At 40.7% G+C, this 17,754-nt stretch overlaps 1 protein-coding gene across 1 annotated transcript in view; it reads right to left on the bottom strand.

The window, feature by feature from the left end:
* The window catches only part of ANKS4B (ankyrin repeat and sterile alpha motif domain containing 4B), a 46,600-nt gene that overhangs the window by 17,956 nt on the left and 10,890 nt on the right, over positions 1 to 17,754 (bottom strand). Inside the window, exons 5-6 of the mRNA XM_063612088.1 lie at positions 14,461 to 14,519; positions 2,195 to 2,657 (exon numbers count right to left, since the gene is read on the bottom strand). Coding sequence (XP_063468158.1) covers positions 2,195 to 2,358 — 164 coding nt within the window. The 5' untranslated portion in view covers positions 2,359 to 2,657; positions 14,461 to 14,519. The remainder of the gene's footprint in view (positions 1 to 2,194; positions 2,658 to 14,460; positions 14,520 to 17,754) is intronic.

A 17,754-nucleotide genomic window follows, 5' to 3' on the forward strand; every position in this document is an offset into this window, starting at 1 on the left:
GAAGCTTCCTGAAGGGTTCCCAAAAGCAGAAGCTACTATGCTTCCTGTGCAGCCCGCAGAACTATGAGCCAGTGAAACCGCTTTTCTTTATAAATTACCCAGGCCCAGGCATTTCCTTATAGCAATGCAACAATAGGCTAATACATTGATTTTAAAGTAACTGACATCTTGCAGTTTGTGGAATGAGGTAGACTTTCAGTAGATGCGGAAAGTTGGGGAAACCTAGGCTGAGTAGGAGAAGAGATGAGATGACTGGAGAAGGCTGGCTGATGAGGATTGATGCATCTGAGAAAAGAAAGTCTTAATCAGACAAGAGAGATGGGGAAGGTCTGCTTCACTCAGTTTCTCATTCAATCTTCAACTCAGGAACTCTCCCAATCCTGGGTTCTTCTGACACTTCCTAAATGTCCCCTATTTTAATAAAGGGTGTCAACATCCAAAACCTGGGAATTTAACCCTCCTTTTCCTTTATCTGCCCACATCCAGTCAATCATTATTGATTCTATATCCAAACTGCCACTCAAATCCAACCATATCTTCCCATTCCCAATGTCACTACCCTAGTTCAACTCATCTCGACCATTAAAACAGTCCCCAAACATTCTCTCCGACTGTTATCCATCTACCCGAGTGAGTTTTGTAAACATAAATCTACTCTGGCAGCTTCCCTGCATAAACCAAGACATGGCTCCCTGGGCCCTTAGGATAAAGTCCTTACCAGAGTTGACAAGGCTCTTTGTGATCTGATCTTATCTCTTACACTTGCCCTGACCCCACTCCTACTTGAGCCACGTCCAGCCATACTCAGCTTCTCTAGTTCTCAGAATGCAGTTTTCCGTCTTAGGGAAAACACTCTTTCATGTAGCCAACTTGTTCTCATTTTCCTAATCCCAGCTTAAATGCTTTCCCCTTAGGGAAGCCTTCCCTCACCCCTGAGATTGAGGTAGATGCCTGTTTAGTGCCCTCTATTTCCCATTTTGTAACAAATATCATAGATGAGCCAGGCACAGTGGCTCATATCTGTAATCCCAGCATTTTGGGAGCCCAAGGCTGTCAGATTACTTGAGCTCATAAGTTGAAGACCATCCTGGGCAACATGGCAAAAACCCATCACTACAAAAAATACAAAAATTGCTGGGCATGGTGGCGCACACCTCTAGTCCCAGCTACTCGGGAGGCTCAGGTGGGAGGATCACTTGACCCTAGGGCTCAAGGCTGCAGTCAGCTATGATCTCGACACTGCACTCCAGCCTGAGTGACAGAGTAAGACCCTGTCTCAAAGCGCACACACATACACACACACACACACACACACACAAATATCATAGATGTCTTGTCTTCCCCTCTCAAATCTGATTACCATGACAGGGATTGTGGCTGTCTTGTTGATCACAGTGTACCCAGTGGCTAGCAAAATATCTCTTATCTTAAGAGATAAGTGGCTGGCACATAACAGATACTGAATAAAAGGGTATTGAATTGGATTCACTTGGCTCCTTTATTGATATTGTCCTTTTCTCTTTCTTTACCCTCCTTGCGTTATGGTTGCCTTCATTAAAATCTGGGCAAAGAGATGGTGTGTGTGTGTATGTGTGTGTGTGTGTGTGTGTGTGTCTATCCACTAGCCAAAGAAGTGATAGAGTTAAGATAGGCTAAAGATTCCTTGTAGAGCCAGCAACTGCATTCAAAAGAGCAAGACCCTGTGTCAAAAATAAAAAGTAGAAATATCATGAGCTTGCACTGGTATTGAAAGTTAATAAAACACTGTGGGATTTTGATGGCATAGATAAAAAAAAAACTAAAAACATGTCATTTGTTCCAACTAAGGTTGACAACTTAAAACCAAGTAAAACAATGGCCTCTTTTAAAAGAGGAAACTATTTAAATTTCATGAAAAGAATTTTTAAAGGCATAGAATTAAAATATCTGCCCTCTTCCCCATGCAGATAATGCAGTAGTTCAGAGTCTCTCCTCTGATTGCGGCTAAGGGTTGAGCCACTCCCATAGTGCCAGTCCTCAGTGAGAAAAGAGAGCATCTCTAGACATGGTTTTCTCTCTTTCTCTAAAAGTCCAATCATTTAGACAATCTAGAAAGAGGATAAAGTATTTGTATTGATGTCCCTGCCTCTTGCTGCTGTCTGCAAAAACCTACCACGAACACTATTTCCAATGGAAACCATCAGGTTGAACTTACCCTCTACTGCAGATTATCTCTAGGGCTTCCAAGTTCCCATGGTAGGCTGCCAAGAGAGTGGGAGTCATGCCATCTTCATCCGAAAGATTTAGATCTCGCTTGGTAGCCTCTTTTAGAAGTTCCAGGTAACTATCACTGGCAGCTTGGTGGTAACGAGTAGACATTTTTCCTGCTCACCAGAACTTGGCCAGATGTCTCTCCAGGCAAAGCAGGGTGTTGGCGGAGCAACCTTCCTGTAGAGCTGGTTAATTAGTGACAAGGAAGAGCGTCACCAGGGGCAAAGCTCATTCCAACTGCTTCCTTTCATGGAAGGCAACAAGGTTCGAGGCACTGAAATTGGACCTTTTCTCTCTGGAATGGCCATGACGTTGACTACTGAAGACTGCTGTATTCACCTTCAGTGTTTTGAGGCACATTTAATTTTTCTATGTCCATTTAGTTTCTTGAGTATAATATCAGCCATCTAGGCACAGGACATAAGAAATCATTTCTTAAAAAAATGCAGAGCTACTCTAGTTCACTAGCTGTTTTTTCCAAAAAGAACAGCTTTATTGAGGTGCAACATCATTAAATTTACCCATTTCATGTATACAATTCAACAATTTTTAGGACATTTATAGAGTTGCATGCCCATTATCATACTCCAGTTTCCAACAGCCCTTAAAGATCCCTCGTGCTATTTGCTGTCAATCCCATTTCCACTCCCAACCTCAGGAAACCACAGTCTGCTTTCTGTCTCTATAGATTTGTTTTTTATGGGCATTTCAGACAAATGGAATCCTGCAATATATAGTCTTTAGTGTGTAGCTTGTTTCAATTCAAATACTTTTTTGAGGTTTGTCATGTGTAGTGTGTAACAGTTTCTTTCTTTTCACTGCTGAATAATATTCCACTGTGCTAACATACCAAATGTTCTTCATCCATTCAATGTTTCATGAATATGATGAATACTTGGGTTGTTTCCATTTTTTAGTAATGATGAATAATGCTGCTATGAGCACTGATATACAAGCCTCTGTGTGGACACACATTTTCATGTGTCTTGCATATATATCAAGGAGTGAAACTGCTGGGTTGCATGGCAATTTACATTTAAATTTCAGAAGTTGCCAAACTGTTTTCCAAAGTGGCTGTACTACTTCACATTTCCACCAGTAATGTATGAGAGTTTCAATTTCTCCACAACCTTGCCAGCCTTATTATTGCCTATCTTTTTGTTTATGGCCATCCCAGTGGAGGTGAAGTGGTCTTATTATGGCTTTAATTTTCAATTCCCTAATGACTAAGATATTGAGCATCTTTTCATGTGCCTATTAGCCATTCTTACATCTTCTATTCAAATCTTTTTGCCCAATTTTTAATTGGGTTGTCTTATTAATAAATTATAAGAATTATTTATATACTCTGGATACAAGTTCTATATCAGATATATTTGGAACAGAATGAAAATGAAAATACCACATATCAAGATTTATAGGACGCAGTTAAAGAAAAGCTTAGGGCAAAATTTGTAGTTTTTTATGCATATATGAGAAAGAAAAAAGATCTCAAATCAATACCTTAAACTTATTATCAACAACTCAAGGGAAGGAGAAAAAGTATAGAAAAATGACTATAAGGAGTACAATATAAGATCAAAAAACTTTCCAGATCTATCTGCAATAAAAACAAAAGAAAATGGACTAAATTTATGATGTGGAAGACTCAGCCATGTCTTGTTTATAATAGACACATCTAAGATATAAAATTGCAGAAAGATTGAAAGAAAAAAATTGAAAAGTTATAGCAAGCAAATACTAACAAAACATTGGTGTACCCACATAGATGGCCTGCAACTAAGGAGAGTTTGATCTAATTTTTCAACTTTATGATGGTGCAAAAATGACAGGTATTTAGTATGCTTCTCAGCTCACAACTGAGTTATTATATCAACTTATGGTGGTTTTGCATTGTAAGTTGAAGAGCACCTGTATTGGTAGCAAGGAAAAATACAGCTTAAGCCAAAAAAATTTACTAGGCATAAAGAGAGATAATATATGATAATGAAAGGAACAATTAATCAAGAAACTATGATCATTTTAAACTTGTATAAATTAAATAACATAGCTGCAAAAAAGGGAAAGCAAAAATTAAACAGAAAAAAAAACAAAACTGCAATCATAAGGGAAGATTTCAGACATCATCATAATGTTCTATATCAGACTAAAAATTGGTATAGCTATAAAATATTTGGGCTGGGCACAGTGGCTCACGCCTGTAATCCCAGCACTTTGGGAAGCCGAAGGGGTGCGGATCACGAGGTCAAGAGATTGAGACCATCCTGGCCAACATGGTGAAACCCCGTCTCTACTAAAAATACAAAAATTAGCTGGGCGTGGTGGCATGTGCCTGTAGTCCCAGCTACTCGGGAGGCTGAGGCAGGAGAATCGCCTGAACCCCGGAGGCAGAGGTTGCAGTGAGCCAAGATCTCACCATTGCACTCCAGCCTGGTGACAGAGTGAGACTCCATCTCAAAAAAAAAAAAAAAGATTTGAACGCAATTAACAAGCTTGATCTAATAGTCACATGGAGAAAGGCCCCTGTGCCGAATAGTAAATGCATGTTTTTTCTAAGCACACATAGAATATTTATAAAACCTGACCACTGAATAGAAGCAGTGCAGTTCTCGACAAATAACAAATAACAGGGTTCACGCAAACCATGTTCTCTGAAGACACTGCAACTAAATTAGAAACCACCATCCTTACATAACTCATCAACTATGCATATGTTCTCCTGTGGTGTATTTTTTACATTGTTTTCATCAAATATATATAATTCTACATTACATCTTTCCCACTCTTTAATCCATCATAAATATATTCCCATATTGTTACACAATCTTTAATATATTTGGATAATTTTCCACTACATTGATGTGAGAAATATCTATTTTTGAAGCCTGTAACTGTATATTCCTCTTATCTCTTTTTGTCTAAGTTTTTATTCCAAGATAAATTATTTACCCACTCAGAAAAAGTACAAAGCTTTCATCTACAGTTTCTTCACAATAATAATGAGCTCCAAGGGTCACTGTGTGTTCCTTTTTCTGGCTTCTAGGTGAACAGCAGTAGAAGCAGCCTGGAGGGCAGCATTATTTAGCCTTTTTTAAACATTGTTTTTAGCCCAGAGAGAGTGACATATCCAAACATGATTATGAATACTGTGAGAAAACAGTAAGGTTGTTCATCGATTTTTGCATGAGCCACTTTAATTTAGATATAACTGCATTCATTAATGCACTTTGAAATTTAAAAATAAGTCAGGCGAGGTGGCTCATGCCTATAATCCCAGCACTTTGGGAGGCCAAGGCGGGTGGATCACTTGAGGTCGGGAGTTCAAGACCCACTTGGCCAACATGGCAAAACCCCATCTCTACTAAAATACAAACATTATCCGGGAGTGGTGGTGCACACCTGTAAGCCCAGCTACTCATGAGGCTGAGGCAGGAGAATAGATTGAACCTGGGAGGCTGAGGTTGCAGTGAGCCAAGATCACACCACTGCACTTCAGCCTGGGTGACAGAGCAAGACTGTCTCAAAAAAATAAAAAATAAAAATACATATAACCTGATACAGAACTTCTCAAAGATGTATTATTTGTAGTAGACTCCTAAGACTCCAACCAAAGGGTCTGCTCTCAGAAAATGATAATGAGGAAGAGGAAGAGAAGAATGGTGGCCACTAGTATGGTCATAAACAAAATGAGGATGAGGATTGTCAAAGTCAAAAATCTAGAGCTGAATCTCTAAATGTAATGTTTTATTTGGAAAAAGACTCGCCATTTGGGATATATACATGGACCGGGTGGTATTCAGTGTGTCTGAAGAAGAAAGAGAAGTTTAGAGGTTTTATTAAAAAGAGAAGTGTTACATATTGCTCTTCAAGAAAGTTCACTGGCACTAGTAAGTGTTTGGAGAGCTGGCAAGCTCATTAGTGGGCAAAATTCGTCCTAGAGTTGCAGCAAGTTATCTCAGCAGCTGTAAATAAAACTGCTCCCGGGTTACAGCAGGCAGTCCCAGCAGTCAGTCTTACCGAGAATTACATTCTTGGAGCAAATTTTTTTTTTTTTTTGTACTCGGAGTGCTTTCTCCCCCAACTCCGCCACCCAGCCTCTCAACCCTGATTTCGTTGGGTATGACAAGAATGATGCAATTTGCGTGATTAAGTTTCACAGGGTGGAGGCAAAGGGTAAAGAGGACAGAATAATTATAGAGATGAGGAAGAAGGATTAGAGATAGAAGACAAGAAAGAGAAAGAATTTCTCAGTTCCAGCAGTACTTAGGACTAGGACTTAAAGTCTCCTGTGAAATGGTGAAATAACCGAACTTTTCTTAAATGGTAAATATCCTGGCATCCTCTGGCACGCCCTTGGGAAAATTTCTTCCTTGGGAGAAGAATGGGGTGGCAGGGGCAGCGGGGGGTGGGGAATTGGGGGCAAAGATAAGGATTTAAAACATTCTTCTGAACTTGAAGATCCTCCTTATCCCATCCCTTCAAGGTGAGGTTGGGAAAGAGGGCTGAAGACCTAGCGTTCATATAATCCAGGAAAAGTTACTCCATCTATTTGAGTCTCCATATCCTTGTGGATAAAATTGGGGGATGTTGCTAGTGATCATATCATCAGCATCAGCTAACTTTAGTAAAGATGAAGAAATAAAATTTCTTGCAACCCATAAAGTATGTTTTTACAAACTAGTAGTGTGATTGTGGCTTAGGGAACAGACAGAGAAAGTTTTAGCCCAGTAATCATTTTTGAATTCCTCAAAGCCCAAAGGAAACAAAATTGGTGGGAGATGGTAAGGGCAGAAATTAATAAAAAGAGCTAACACGAATTTGCATATAATATAGACATTAATTCCTTGTGAGGAGTCATGGTAATTGTGGGGGCAGTTGTGGATATTCTTGACTGTATTGATCTTGTGGAAATTAGTATTTGAGTGTGTTCCATCAGTATACAGCTGGACTCTTGGAAGGCCAGAGAAGAATATTTGCCAGACACACACTAGAGAGACTTTGAGGCTCAGACTTGAGTGGCAGTGACCCCAAGTCAAGGCTCTCATCAACCTTCCTGTTAGAGCCTCGCCATGCTCCTCATATCTCCCCATACTCCTGCATTACTAGTTTGTCTCAACTTAGAGAAACGTCCTGCTCATGACCTCTGTGTTCCCTTGACTCTGACTGACACTTAGGTTTAGACAGGCAGGTTTTATTTCCTCCTGCACTGTCCTAAAACTCTAGAACCTCAATCTATTATCTGGAACCCCAAGCAGTTGGTTATTTAATGGTAAGAAGCCCTTCTCCACAGACACCACTTCTTTTTTGCCAAAGACCCAGAGAAAACATGGTTAATCTGCTTCTAGGGGCAGCACTTGGAGAGATTCTCCCAAGAACGGGTCCCCTCCTCCCCCCAGAGCAAGGACATTGTCAGCTTCTTATTGTTGTGTTTATGATTTTGCAGTCTCCCGTAACATCATAATAGCTGACAGTAGCTGACAACTAGGTAGTCTTAAATAGGTGTTCCTTCTACCATGGAGTCCAATCCTGGCCCAGAGGAAGTAGCATTTGGATGAAGAATTTACCTGGGACTCTGACTATCTATAAAACAGAGTCATGTGTGTTCCTTTGCTCAAGGAGAGGAAAAGAAGGGACAGAGATGATGGTAGTTGATACTTTCAGTCTAACTCCAAGAAAAAAAACAACACTTGCAAAGTACAAACCAAACTTCTTCCTCATTGTTCTGAAAAACCATTTGCTGCTAATTGAGAAAGAAATTCAATGGCTTGTGCAACCCAGAAACACATATTTTCAGTAATGAGATTGCCCCTGTGTCCTAAGAGATCTGGTTTTCAAAAGCAGCCTGTGTTTGATCTCTAAAGCTATTCATGTCTAATTAGAGAAGAAATTCACTTGTATGGTGGGGAAGCACATTTTTTTTTACATAAGAAGGAAAAAGATCACAGTAGAACACTGCTTTTAACAAGATTACTTCATCTAATGAGGATCTTATTATGAATTTTAATGAAAACAAAAACTAACAAAAGTAAGGGAAATTGAGAGTATTACAAAAGTCCTGTTGTTCCATTGAAAACTTGCAGGAACCAGGCAAGGACAAAAGAAGCCATCAGTAACACATTGCTGTATGCACTGCACTTGGGTTTATGAAAGACTGTCTGTTAAGGTAAAGATGTGCTCAAATATATTACCCAGAAAATGTCACTTACATGTGTATTCTTTTCTCTTTAGCACAATGATACAACTGTTCAACCTATTTGATATGGATTTCTCCTATTCAGAAGAAATTTCAACAACTTCACTTCTAACTTAAACACATTCATCGACTAGCCTGGCCAACGTGGTGAAACCCCGTGTCTACTAAAAATACAAAAATTAGCTGGGCATGGTGGCGGGCGCCTGTAATTCCAGCTACTCAGGAGGCTGAGGCAGGAGAATCACTTGAACCCAGGAGGCAGAGGTTGCAGTGAGCCGAGATCGTGCCATTGCACTCCAGCCTGGGCGACAAGAACGAAACTCTGTCTCAAAAAATAAATAAATAAACACATATAACACTGTCAAAATAAGGGGAAACTTTCTTTCCCGCATTGAAAGTCATTGAAGTTTTCCTTAAAAGCATTGCATCATGTTTGTATTCTTTAACAATCAAAAAGAATCATTGTCTGCCTTTTTGTTTCTTCTTTTCTAAATGAAAACATTTATAAAAATATTTAGGTGGATAAGTTGCCTATTGAAATTGTAATGTCCCTGAAGTATTGGTTGAGCTTAATTTATTCATATAAGTTTCAAGCCATTCAAAGGCCTATTTTTCTGGCAGAAAACTAAAGACAGAGCTGTTATTGTACCATCTGGTTTGCATGAGGAGTCTCTTGGCATCTCTTAACTGCACATTTTATAAATGCTAAATCCCAGATGGCATACATTGTAACAGTGAAGGGTTTTATAAAGGCTTCCAAAAACAAATTCTTTCAAATGTGAATACTGGATAGTCTAAGCAGGGGCTAGGAATTTAAATTCTATACTTGATTAAACTGGCTTTGTTAGCTGAACAAATTTCCCTTTTTTCTTATGTCTTTCCTCCTTCCTAATTATTGGTTCTGTGACTTGAAGATTTCAATCCATGTAATTCTTCTACCAACAGGTCCCCTCTATAACTCAAGTTCTAGAAAAACTGCAGGAACAACAATCATTGGAAAGACCCATGTTAGGTGCCATTTTGTTTCAAGATGGTAGAATTTACCACAAGGGAGGTGTGTTATAGCAGCCATTAGCAGATCATCAAATACCATCAAAACCGTTCAACTCTTACGAAGCTGATGGTTGGATTGGAAAGACCAGCAAATGTAAACTCCAGGCATTGTGTTGAAATAAAGCCAGAGTAGAATAATGATTGAGAACATAGGGTCTGAAGTCAGAGACTGACAGATATTAAGCCCCAAATTGGATCTTCCCATTAACTTGGGCAAATTACTTCTCCCTAAGCTTCAGTTTCTTCATCAGTAAAATAAAGAGAGTACTTTTCTCTTTAAAAGAGAATTATTCACAGGGTTGTTGCAAGTAATTACTGAATATTTGTAAAGTACTAAGTACAGTTTCTGATGTGTAGTCAGCACTTAATTAATGTAAATTAGTAGTAATACTAGCACTAGCAGAAAGACAGTTTCTCCTTTCTTTAAGTCAAGCTATATAAATACAGCATTTTCTTAAAACTTCTCTTTTCTCTGCATTTTCCTTCTCAATAACAACAGCCGAGACCTAGTTTTGTTTTTTTTTGTCCTCCCCTTATCATGGTATAATAAAAATAATATATATTTTATAGTCATACAGAATTGAATTTCAATCTGGGGTTTTGTAATAGTTTACTAGGACTTCCGTAACAAAGTACCGCAGACTGAGTGGCTTAAACAAATTTACTTTCTTATAGTTCTGAAAGCCAGAACTCTGAAATCAAGGTGTGAGCGTGGTTGGTTCCTTTTGAGGGCTGTGAAGAAAGGACCTGTTCCTGGCCTCTCTCCTGGAGAAAGACTTGTAAATGGCCATTTTCTCCTTGTCATCTTCCTCTTCACATGTCTGTGTCCAAATTTTCTCTTCTTATAAGGACACTTGGTCCTTATAAGATGGTCATATTGATTAGGGCACACCCTAATAACTTCATTTAACATCATCACCTCTGTAAAAGCTGTATTAGTCTGTTTTCACACTGCTATAATGAAATACCCGAGACTGGGTAATTTATCAAGGAAAGAGGTTTAATTGACTCACAGTTCCAACATGGCTGGGGAGGCTTTAGGAGACACAATCCTGGCAAAGGCAAAGGGGAAGCAAGCATCTTCTACACATGGTGGTAGGAGAGAGAAGAATGAAGGAGGAACTTCCAAACACTTACAAAACCATCTAATCTCTTAAGAACAAACTCACTGTCACGAGAACAGTACGGGGGAAACCACCGCCTTGATCCAATCACCTCTCTCCCTCAACACATGAGAATTACAATTTGAGATGAGATTTGGGTGGGGACACAGAGCCAAACCGTATCAAAGGCTATCTCCAAATACAGTAGGTGCTGGGAATTAGGACCTCAACATGAATGGTAGGGGAGATATATTTTCAGCCCGTAATAGCTTTCTACTATTATCAACTGGAGGAAAATTCACCTCAAGGAGACTTCATTTCATTTTCTTACTCCTATCTGGATTATTTATAAATCAGTGCTTAGCACAAGGTCTATACATCGTGGCCTTGACAAAAACTTTCTTCCCTTCTTCTTAGAAAGACTCATGAACTCACATTGTTTCTGGGAACCACCTACTCTTTCCCAGAACTCTGCATGAAACGTGAACGATGTAATGTGGCTTACAAAACCTGTGGAGGACCAAATGAGGAAGGAGTGGCTTACAGAGCTATGATGAAAGGAGACTTAGCAAGACTCAGCTGTTATTTGAATGGTGGGGGACATTTTATGGAAAAGATGCTTTAAAGATTGTACAAAGGTGGCTGGGCATGGTGGCTCATGCCTGTAATCCCAGCTCTTTGGGAGGCCGAGGTGGATGTATCACATGAGGTCAGGAGTTCAAGACCAGCCTGGCCAACATGGTGAAACCCCGTCTCTACTAAAAATACAAAAATTAGTTGGGTGTGGTGGCAAGTGCCTGTAGTCCTAGCTACTTGGGAGGCTGAGGCAGGAGAATCGCTTGAACCCAGGAGATAGAGGTTGCAGTGAGCCAAGGTTGTGCCACTGCACTCCAGCCCGGGCAACAAGAGCGAAACTCCATCTCAAAAAAATAAAAAAGATTACACAAAGGTGAGAATCAACTTCTTTAAACATAGGGGAAAAAGTAAAAAGCAGAGATGAGGGGAGCCCTGGATTCAATTCCCAGGACTGTCACTAAGTAACTGTAGGACTTAGAGTTATTGTCCCTAACTGCAATCCAGGTTCCTTGCCTCTCATATAAGGAGGTAGCAACCAAATTCTGTATCAGTCAGGTTTCATTAGAGAAGCAGAACCATTTTGAGTGATATAGAATAAAGGGTTTATTGCAGAGATTAAGCTTATACCTGGAAGCCAGGTAAGCGGTCTAGTAAGGCTATTTCTTCTGCACCAGATATTAGACCCAAAGTCCGTAGGGCCAGCAATTGGGAAGTAAAGATGGAGAGGAAGTGAAGAAAAAGAACAAATTAGAATCTGCAGAGACAAATTGGAACCCCAGAGAATAAAACGAAACCCACGCCTGTCTCTCACCACTCCCAACCTCAACGACACAGGAGTCTACAGGATAAGCTGCCACCTTTCACCACAGACAAAGCTGCAAATGCACCTGGATTCAGAGAAGCTGAAGGGGGAGATCTGGATGGAGTGGGAGGAGCTGCAGGTTCGCCTCCTGCCCCATGCCCACAGGGTGAGCAGCAGCTTAGCCACTGTATACATGGTCTCTCCATGGTTTTGGAAGTTACAGGCTGGTGGTGGATGGGATAAATACGACCAGAGATATGTCTTGTTTGGCAGGCACAGGATTTTGAAATATTCTTAACATTAAATATCAACATTAAAATTGAGGAAATTGAATGGAATCTGCATTTTCAGCTTCCAGATGAGAAACTGAAGATCATGACAATTACCTCTGCCTGAGCTGAGAAGCAGTTCTTTTTTTTTTTTTTTTTTTTTTTTTTTTTTTTTTTAAGATGCAGTTTTACTCTTGTTGCCCAGGCTGGAGTGCAATGGCGCGATCTCAGCTCACTGCAACCTCTGCCTCCTGGGTTCAAGCGATTCTCCTGCCTCAGCCTCCAGAGTAGCTGGGATTACAGGCATGCACCACCACGCCCGGCTAATTTTTTTGTATTTTTAGTAGAGAGGAGGTTTCTCCAGGTTGGTCAGGTTAGTCTCGAGCGCCCAACCTCAGAGGATCCACCCACCTTGGCCTCTCAAAGTGCTGGGATTACAGGCGTAAGCCACTGTGCCCAGCCAAAGCAGTTATTTCTTTAGATGCAGCCTGGACTCAACAGTCCACCTCACCCCCAGCTGCTCAGAGCTGTAATCCTGACCCTGAGGGCAATAGTTAGTCACTTGCCATTCTCATCACACTAAGGCCATTTCCTTGCACCCAACCGACTTCACTCATGTACAGTATTTGCCTTGCTCCAGTAACCATGTCGAATGGCCTTTTGAGTGTGACAACGTCCTATCATTTCCTCTCACATCAGTTACATCCTAACCCTCCCTCATTTCCTTCTGTGACAATCAGTCACCAAATACATATTATGCGCCTGTGTGAAAGCTCTTCTAGTCCCCATTTCCAGCATGTCTGGCCAATTCTCAAGCATTAAAAAGGCTGTTCTCTTGGGGATATGGGGATATTTACACCCGCACTCACAGGGTTATAAGACTTAAGCAAACTTGCATATTGCCCAATTGCAGGTGAATTACTGATCAGTAGAAAGAACACACACACACTTGCAGGATAATTTCCCAGGTTAGCCAAGGATACAGAAGTGGCCACACAGAGCAAAATTAGCTGTTATGTGTTTTAGTAACACTTTATCCTGGTCCCATTGTGGGGAAAAGAAAGATAGATCAGACTGTTACTGTGTCTGTGTAGAAAGAAGTAGACATAAGAGACTCCATTTTGTTCTGTACTAAGAAAAATTCTTCTGCCTTGAGACGCTGTTAATCTGTAACCCTACTCCCAGCCCTGTGCTCCCAGAAACGTGTGCTTTGTCAATTCAAGGTTTAATGGAGTTAGGACTATGCAGGATGTGCTTTGTTAAACAAATGCTTGAAAGCAGTATGCTTGTTAAAAGTCATCACCACTCCCTAATCTCAAGTACCCAGGGACACAAAACACTGCAGAAGCCTGCAGGGACCTCTGCCTAGGAAAGCCAGGTATTGTCCAAGGTTTCTCCCCATGTGATAGTCTGAAATATGGCCTCGTGGGAAGGGAAAGACCTGACTGTCCCCCAGCCCGACACCCGACACTCGTAAAGGGTCTGTGCTGAGGAGGATTAGTAAAAGAGGAAGGCCTCTTTGCAGTTGAGATAAGAGGAAGGCACCTGTCTCCTGCTGGTCCCTGAGCAATGGAATGTCTCAGTGTAAAACCGGATTGTATGTTCCATCTACTGAGATAGGAGAAAACTGCCTTAAGGCTGGAGGTGAGACATGCTGGCGGCAACACTGCTCTTTAATGCACCAGATATGTTTATGTATGTGCACATCAAAGCACAGCACATTTTCTAACTTTGTTTATGACACAGAGACATTTGTTCACATGTTTTCCTGCTGACCCTCTCCCCATTATTACCCTATTGTCCTGCCACATCCCCCACTCCGAGATGGTAGAGATAATGATCAATAAATACTAAGGGAACTCAGAGACTGGTGGGGGCACCGGTCCTCCGTATGCTGAGCGCTGATCCCCTGGGCCCACTTTTCTTTCTCTAAACTTTGTCTCTGTGTCTCTCTCTTTTCTCAGTCTCTCGTCCCACCCGACGAGAAACACCCACAGGTTTGGAGGGGCAGGGCACCCCTTCATCCCATAGTGTCATTGCTTTGTGGGCATCTTATACACTCTCTGAACAAGAGGAGTCCTGCCATAGTTAAAAACAGCAGCTTATTTCTTGCTATATCACTGCCCTTTTATATGCAAGCTACTCTAGAAAAATATATATATGTGTCTATATGCATGCATAAACATACACGTACACATACCACTAATCTCTTACCATACTGACTTCTCTTGGTTCTTGAAACAACCTCAGCATAGGCAAAGCCACATACCCATCTAGGATAAAGACAACCAAATCAGTATCCAGGTATTCTCAAACAAGAATCAAACAAGTAGAAGAAAACTGCAGAGCTTGAACACAAGGCTTTCGAGTTAACCCAATCCAACAAAGACAAAGAAAAATGGATTTTAAAAATGAACAAAGTCTCCAAGAAGTTTGGGAGTATGTTAAATGACCAAACCTAAGAATAATTGGCGTTCCTGAGGAAGAAGAGAAATCTAAAAGTTTGAAAAAGACATTTGAGGGAATAATTGAGGAAAACTTCCTTGGCCTTGATAAAGATCTAGACATCCAAATACAAGAAGCTCAAAGAACACCCAGGAAATTCACCGTGAAAAGATTATCATGTAGGCACATAATTATCAGGTTATCTAAAGTCAAGACGAAGGAAAGAAGCTTAAGAGCTGTGAGGCAAAAGCATCAGGTAACTTATAAAGGAAAAATTATCAGATTAACAGCAGATTTCTCAGCAGAAACCCTACAGGCTAGAAGGGATTGGGGTCATGTCTTTAGCCTTCTTAAACAAAATAATTATCAGCCAAGAATTTGGTATCCAGTGAAACTACGCTTCATAAATGAAGGAAAAACACAGTTTTTTTTTTTCAAACAAATGCTGAGAGAATTTGCCACTACCATGCCAGCACTACAAGAACTGCTAAAAGGAGCTCAAAATCTTGAAACAAATCCTCAAAATACACCAAAATAGAACCTCCTTTAAGGCATTATCTCACAGGACTTATAAAACAAAAACACAATGAAAAAAAAAAAACACAAGGTATTCAGGCAACAACTAACACAACAAATAGAATAGTACTTCACTTCTCAATACTAGCACTGAATGTAAATGGACTAAATGCTCTACTGAAAAGATATAGAATGGCAGAATGAATAAGAATTCAGCAACCAAGTATCTGCTGTCTTCAAGAGACTCATCTAACATGTAAGGACTCACATAAACTTAAAGTAAAGGGGTGAAGAAGGACATTCCATGCAAATGGACATCAAAAGTGAGCAGGAATAGCTATTCTTGTATCAGTCGAAACAGACATTAAAGCAACAACAGTTAAAAAACACAAAAAGGCAAGGTGCGGTGGCTCATGCCTATAATACCAGAACTTTGGGAGGCTGGAGTGGGCAGATCACTTGAGGTCAGGAATTCAAGACCAGCCCGGCCAACATGGTGAAACCCCATCTCTACTAAAAATACAAAAATTAGCTGGGAGTGGTGGCGTGTGCCCATAGTCCCAGCTACTTGGGAGGCTGAGGCAGGAGAATCTCCCGAACCTGGGAGGCGGAGGTTGCAGTGAGCGGAGATCATGCCACTGCATTCCAGACTGGGCAAGAGAGCAAGAGTCCATCTTAAAAAAATAAAAAGACAAAGAGGTACGTTATATAATGATAAAAGGACTAGTCGAAAGGAAAACACCACAATCATAAATATATATGCACCTAACACTGGAGCTCCCAAATTTATAAAACGATTACTACTAGACCTAAGAAATGAGATAGACAACAACACAATAATAGTGGGGGACTTCAATACTCTAATGACAGCACTAGACAGGTCATCAAGACAGAAAGTCAACAAAGAAACAATGAACTTAAACTATACCTCAGAACAAATGAAACTTAACAGGTATTTACAGAGTATTTTACCCAACAACTGCAGAATATACATTCTATTCATTAGCACATGAAACATTCTCCAAAATAGATCACATAGTAGGCCACAAAACAAGCCTCAACAAATTTAAGGCTGGGCACACTGGCTCACATAATCCCAGTACTTTGGGAGGCCGAGGTGGGTGAGTTGCCTGAGGTCAGGGGTTTGACACCAGCCTGGCCAACATAGTGAAACCCCGTCTCTACTAAAAATACAAAAAATTAACCAGGTATGCTGACACATGCCTGTAATCCCAGCTACTCAGGGACTGAGGCAGGAGAATCACTTGAACCTGGGAGGCAGAGGCTGCAGTGAGCCAAGATCACACCACCGCACTCCAGCCTGGGTGAGGGAGTGAGACTCTGTCTCAAAAAAAAAAAAAAAGAAAAAGAAAAAAAAGAAAAAGAAAAGGCCAGGCATGGTGGCTCACGCCTGTAATCCCAGCACTTTGGGAGGCCAAAGTGGGTGGATCACCTGAGGTCAGGAGTTCAAAAGCAGCTGGGCCAATAAGGTGAAACCCCGTCTCTACTAAAAATATAAAAATTAGCCAGGCATGGTGGCACACGCCTGTGATCCCAGCTACTCGTGAGGCTGAGGTAGGAGAATCACTGGAACCCGGGAGGCAGAGGTTGCAGTGAGCCAAGATTGCACAAGTACTCTGTCAGAGCACAGTGGAGTAAAATTGGAAATCAACTCCAAAAGGAACCTCAAAACCATGCAAATACATAGAAATTAAATAACCTGCTCCAGAATGATTCTGGGGCCAACAATGAAATAAAGATGGAAATTTAAAAATTCTTCAAACTGAACAATAATGGTGACACAATCTATGAAACCTCTGGGATACAGCAAAAGCAGTGGTAAGAGGAAAGCTCATAGCCTTAAATGCCTACGTCAAAAAGTCTGAAAGAGCATAAATAGACAATCCATGGTCACATCTCAGGAACTACAGAAACAGGAACAAACCCAGCAGAAGAAAAGAAATAAGAACTAAATGAAATTGAAACAAACAAAAAATACAAAAGATAAATGAAACGCAAAGCTGGTTCTCTGAAAAGATAAATAAAATTGAAAGACTGCTAGTGAGATTAACCAAGAAATAAAGAGAGAAGATCCAAATAAGCTGAATTAGAAATGAAACAGGCTGGGCAAGGTGGCTTACTCCCCGTAATCCCAGCATTTTGGGAGGCCAAGGCGAGTGGATCACGAGGTCGGGAGATGGAGACCATCCTGGCTAATACGGTGAAACCCAGTCTCTACTAAAACAAAAAATTAGCCGGGTGTGGTGGCGGGCGCCTGTATTCCCAGCTACTCAGAAGGCTGAGGCAGGAGAATGGTGTGAACCCAGGAGGCAGAGTTTGCAGTGAGCCGAGATCACGCCACTGCACTCCAGCCTGGGTGACAGAGCAAGACTCTATCTCAAAAAAAAAAAAAAAAAAAAATGAAACGGGAGATATTACAACTGACACCACAGAAATACAAAAGATCATTCAAAGCTACTATGAACACCTTTACATGCACAATTAGAAAACCTAGAGGAGATGGATAAATTCCTGGAAACATACAAC

The sequence above is a fragment of the Symphalangus syndactylus genome, chromosome 11, assembly GCF_028878055.3.
Source record: "Symphalangus syndactylus isolate Jambi chromosome 11, NHGRI_mSymSyn1-v2.1_pri, whole genome shotgun sequence".
In the NCBI taxonomy this organism is placed as follows: domain Eukaryota; kingdom Metazoa; phylum Chordata; class Mammalia; order Primates; family Hylobatidae; genus Symphalangus; species Symphalangus syndactylus.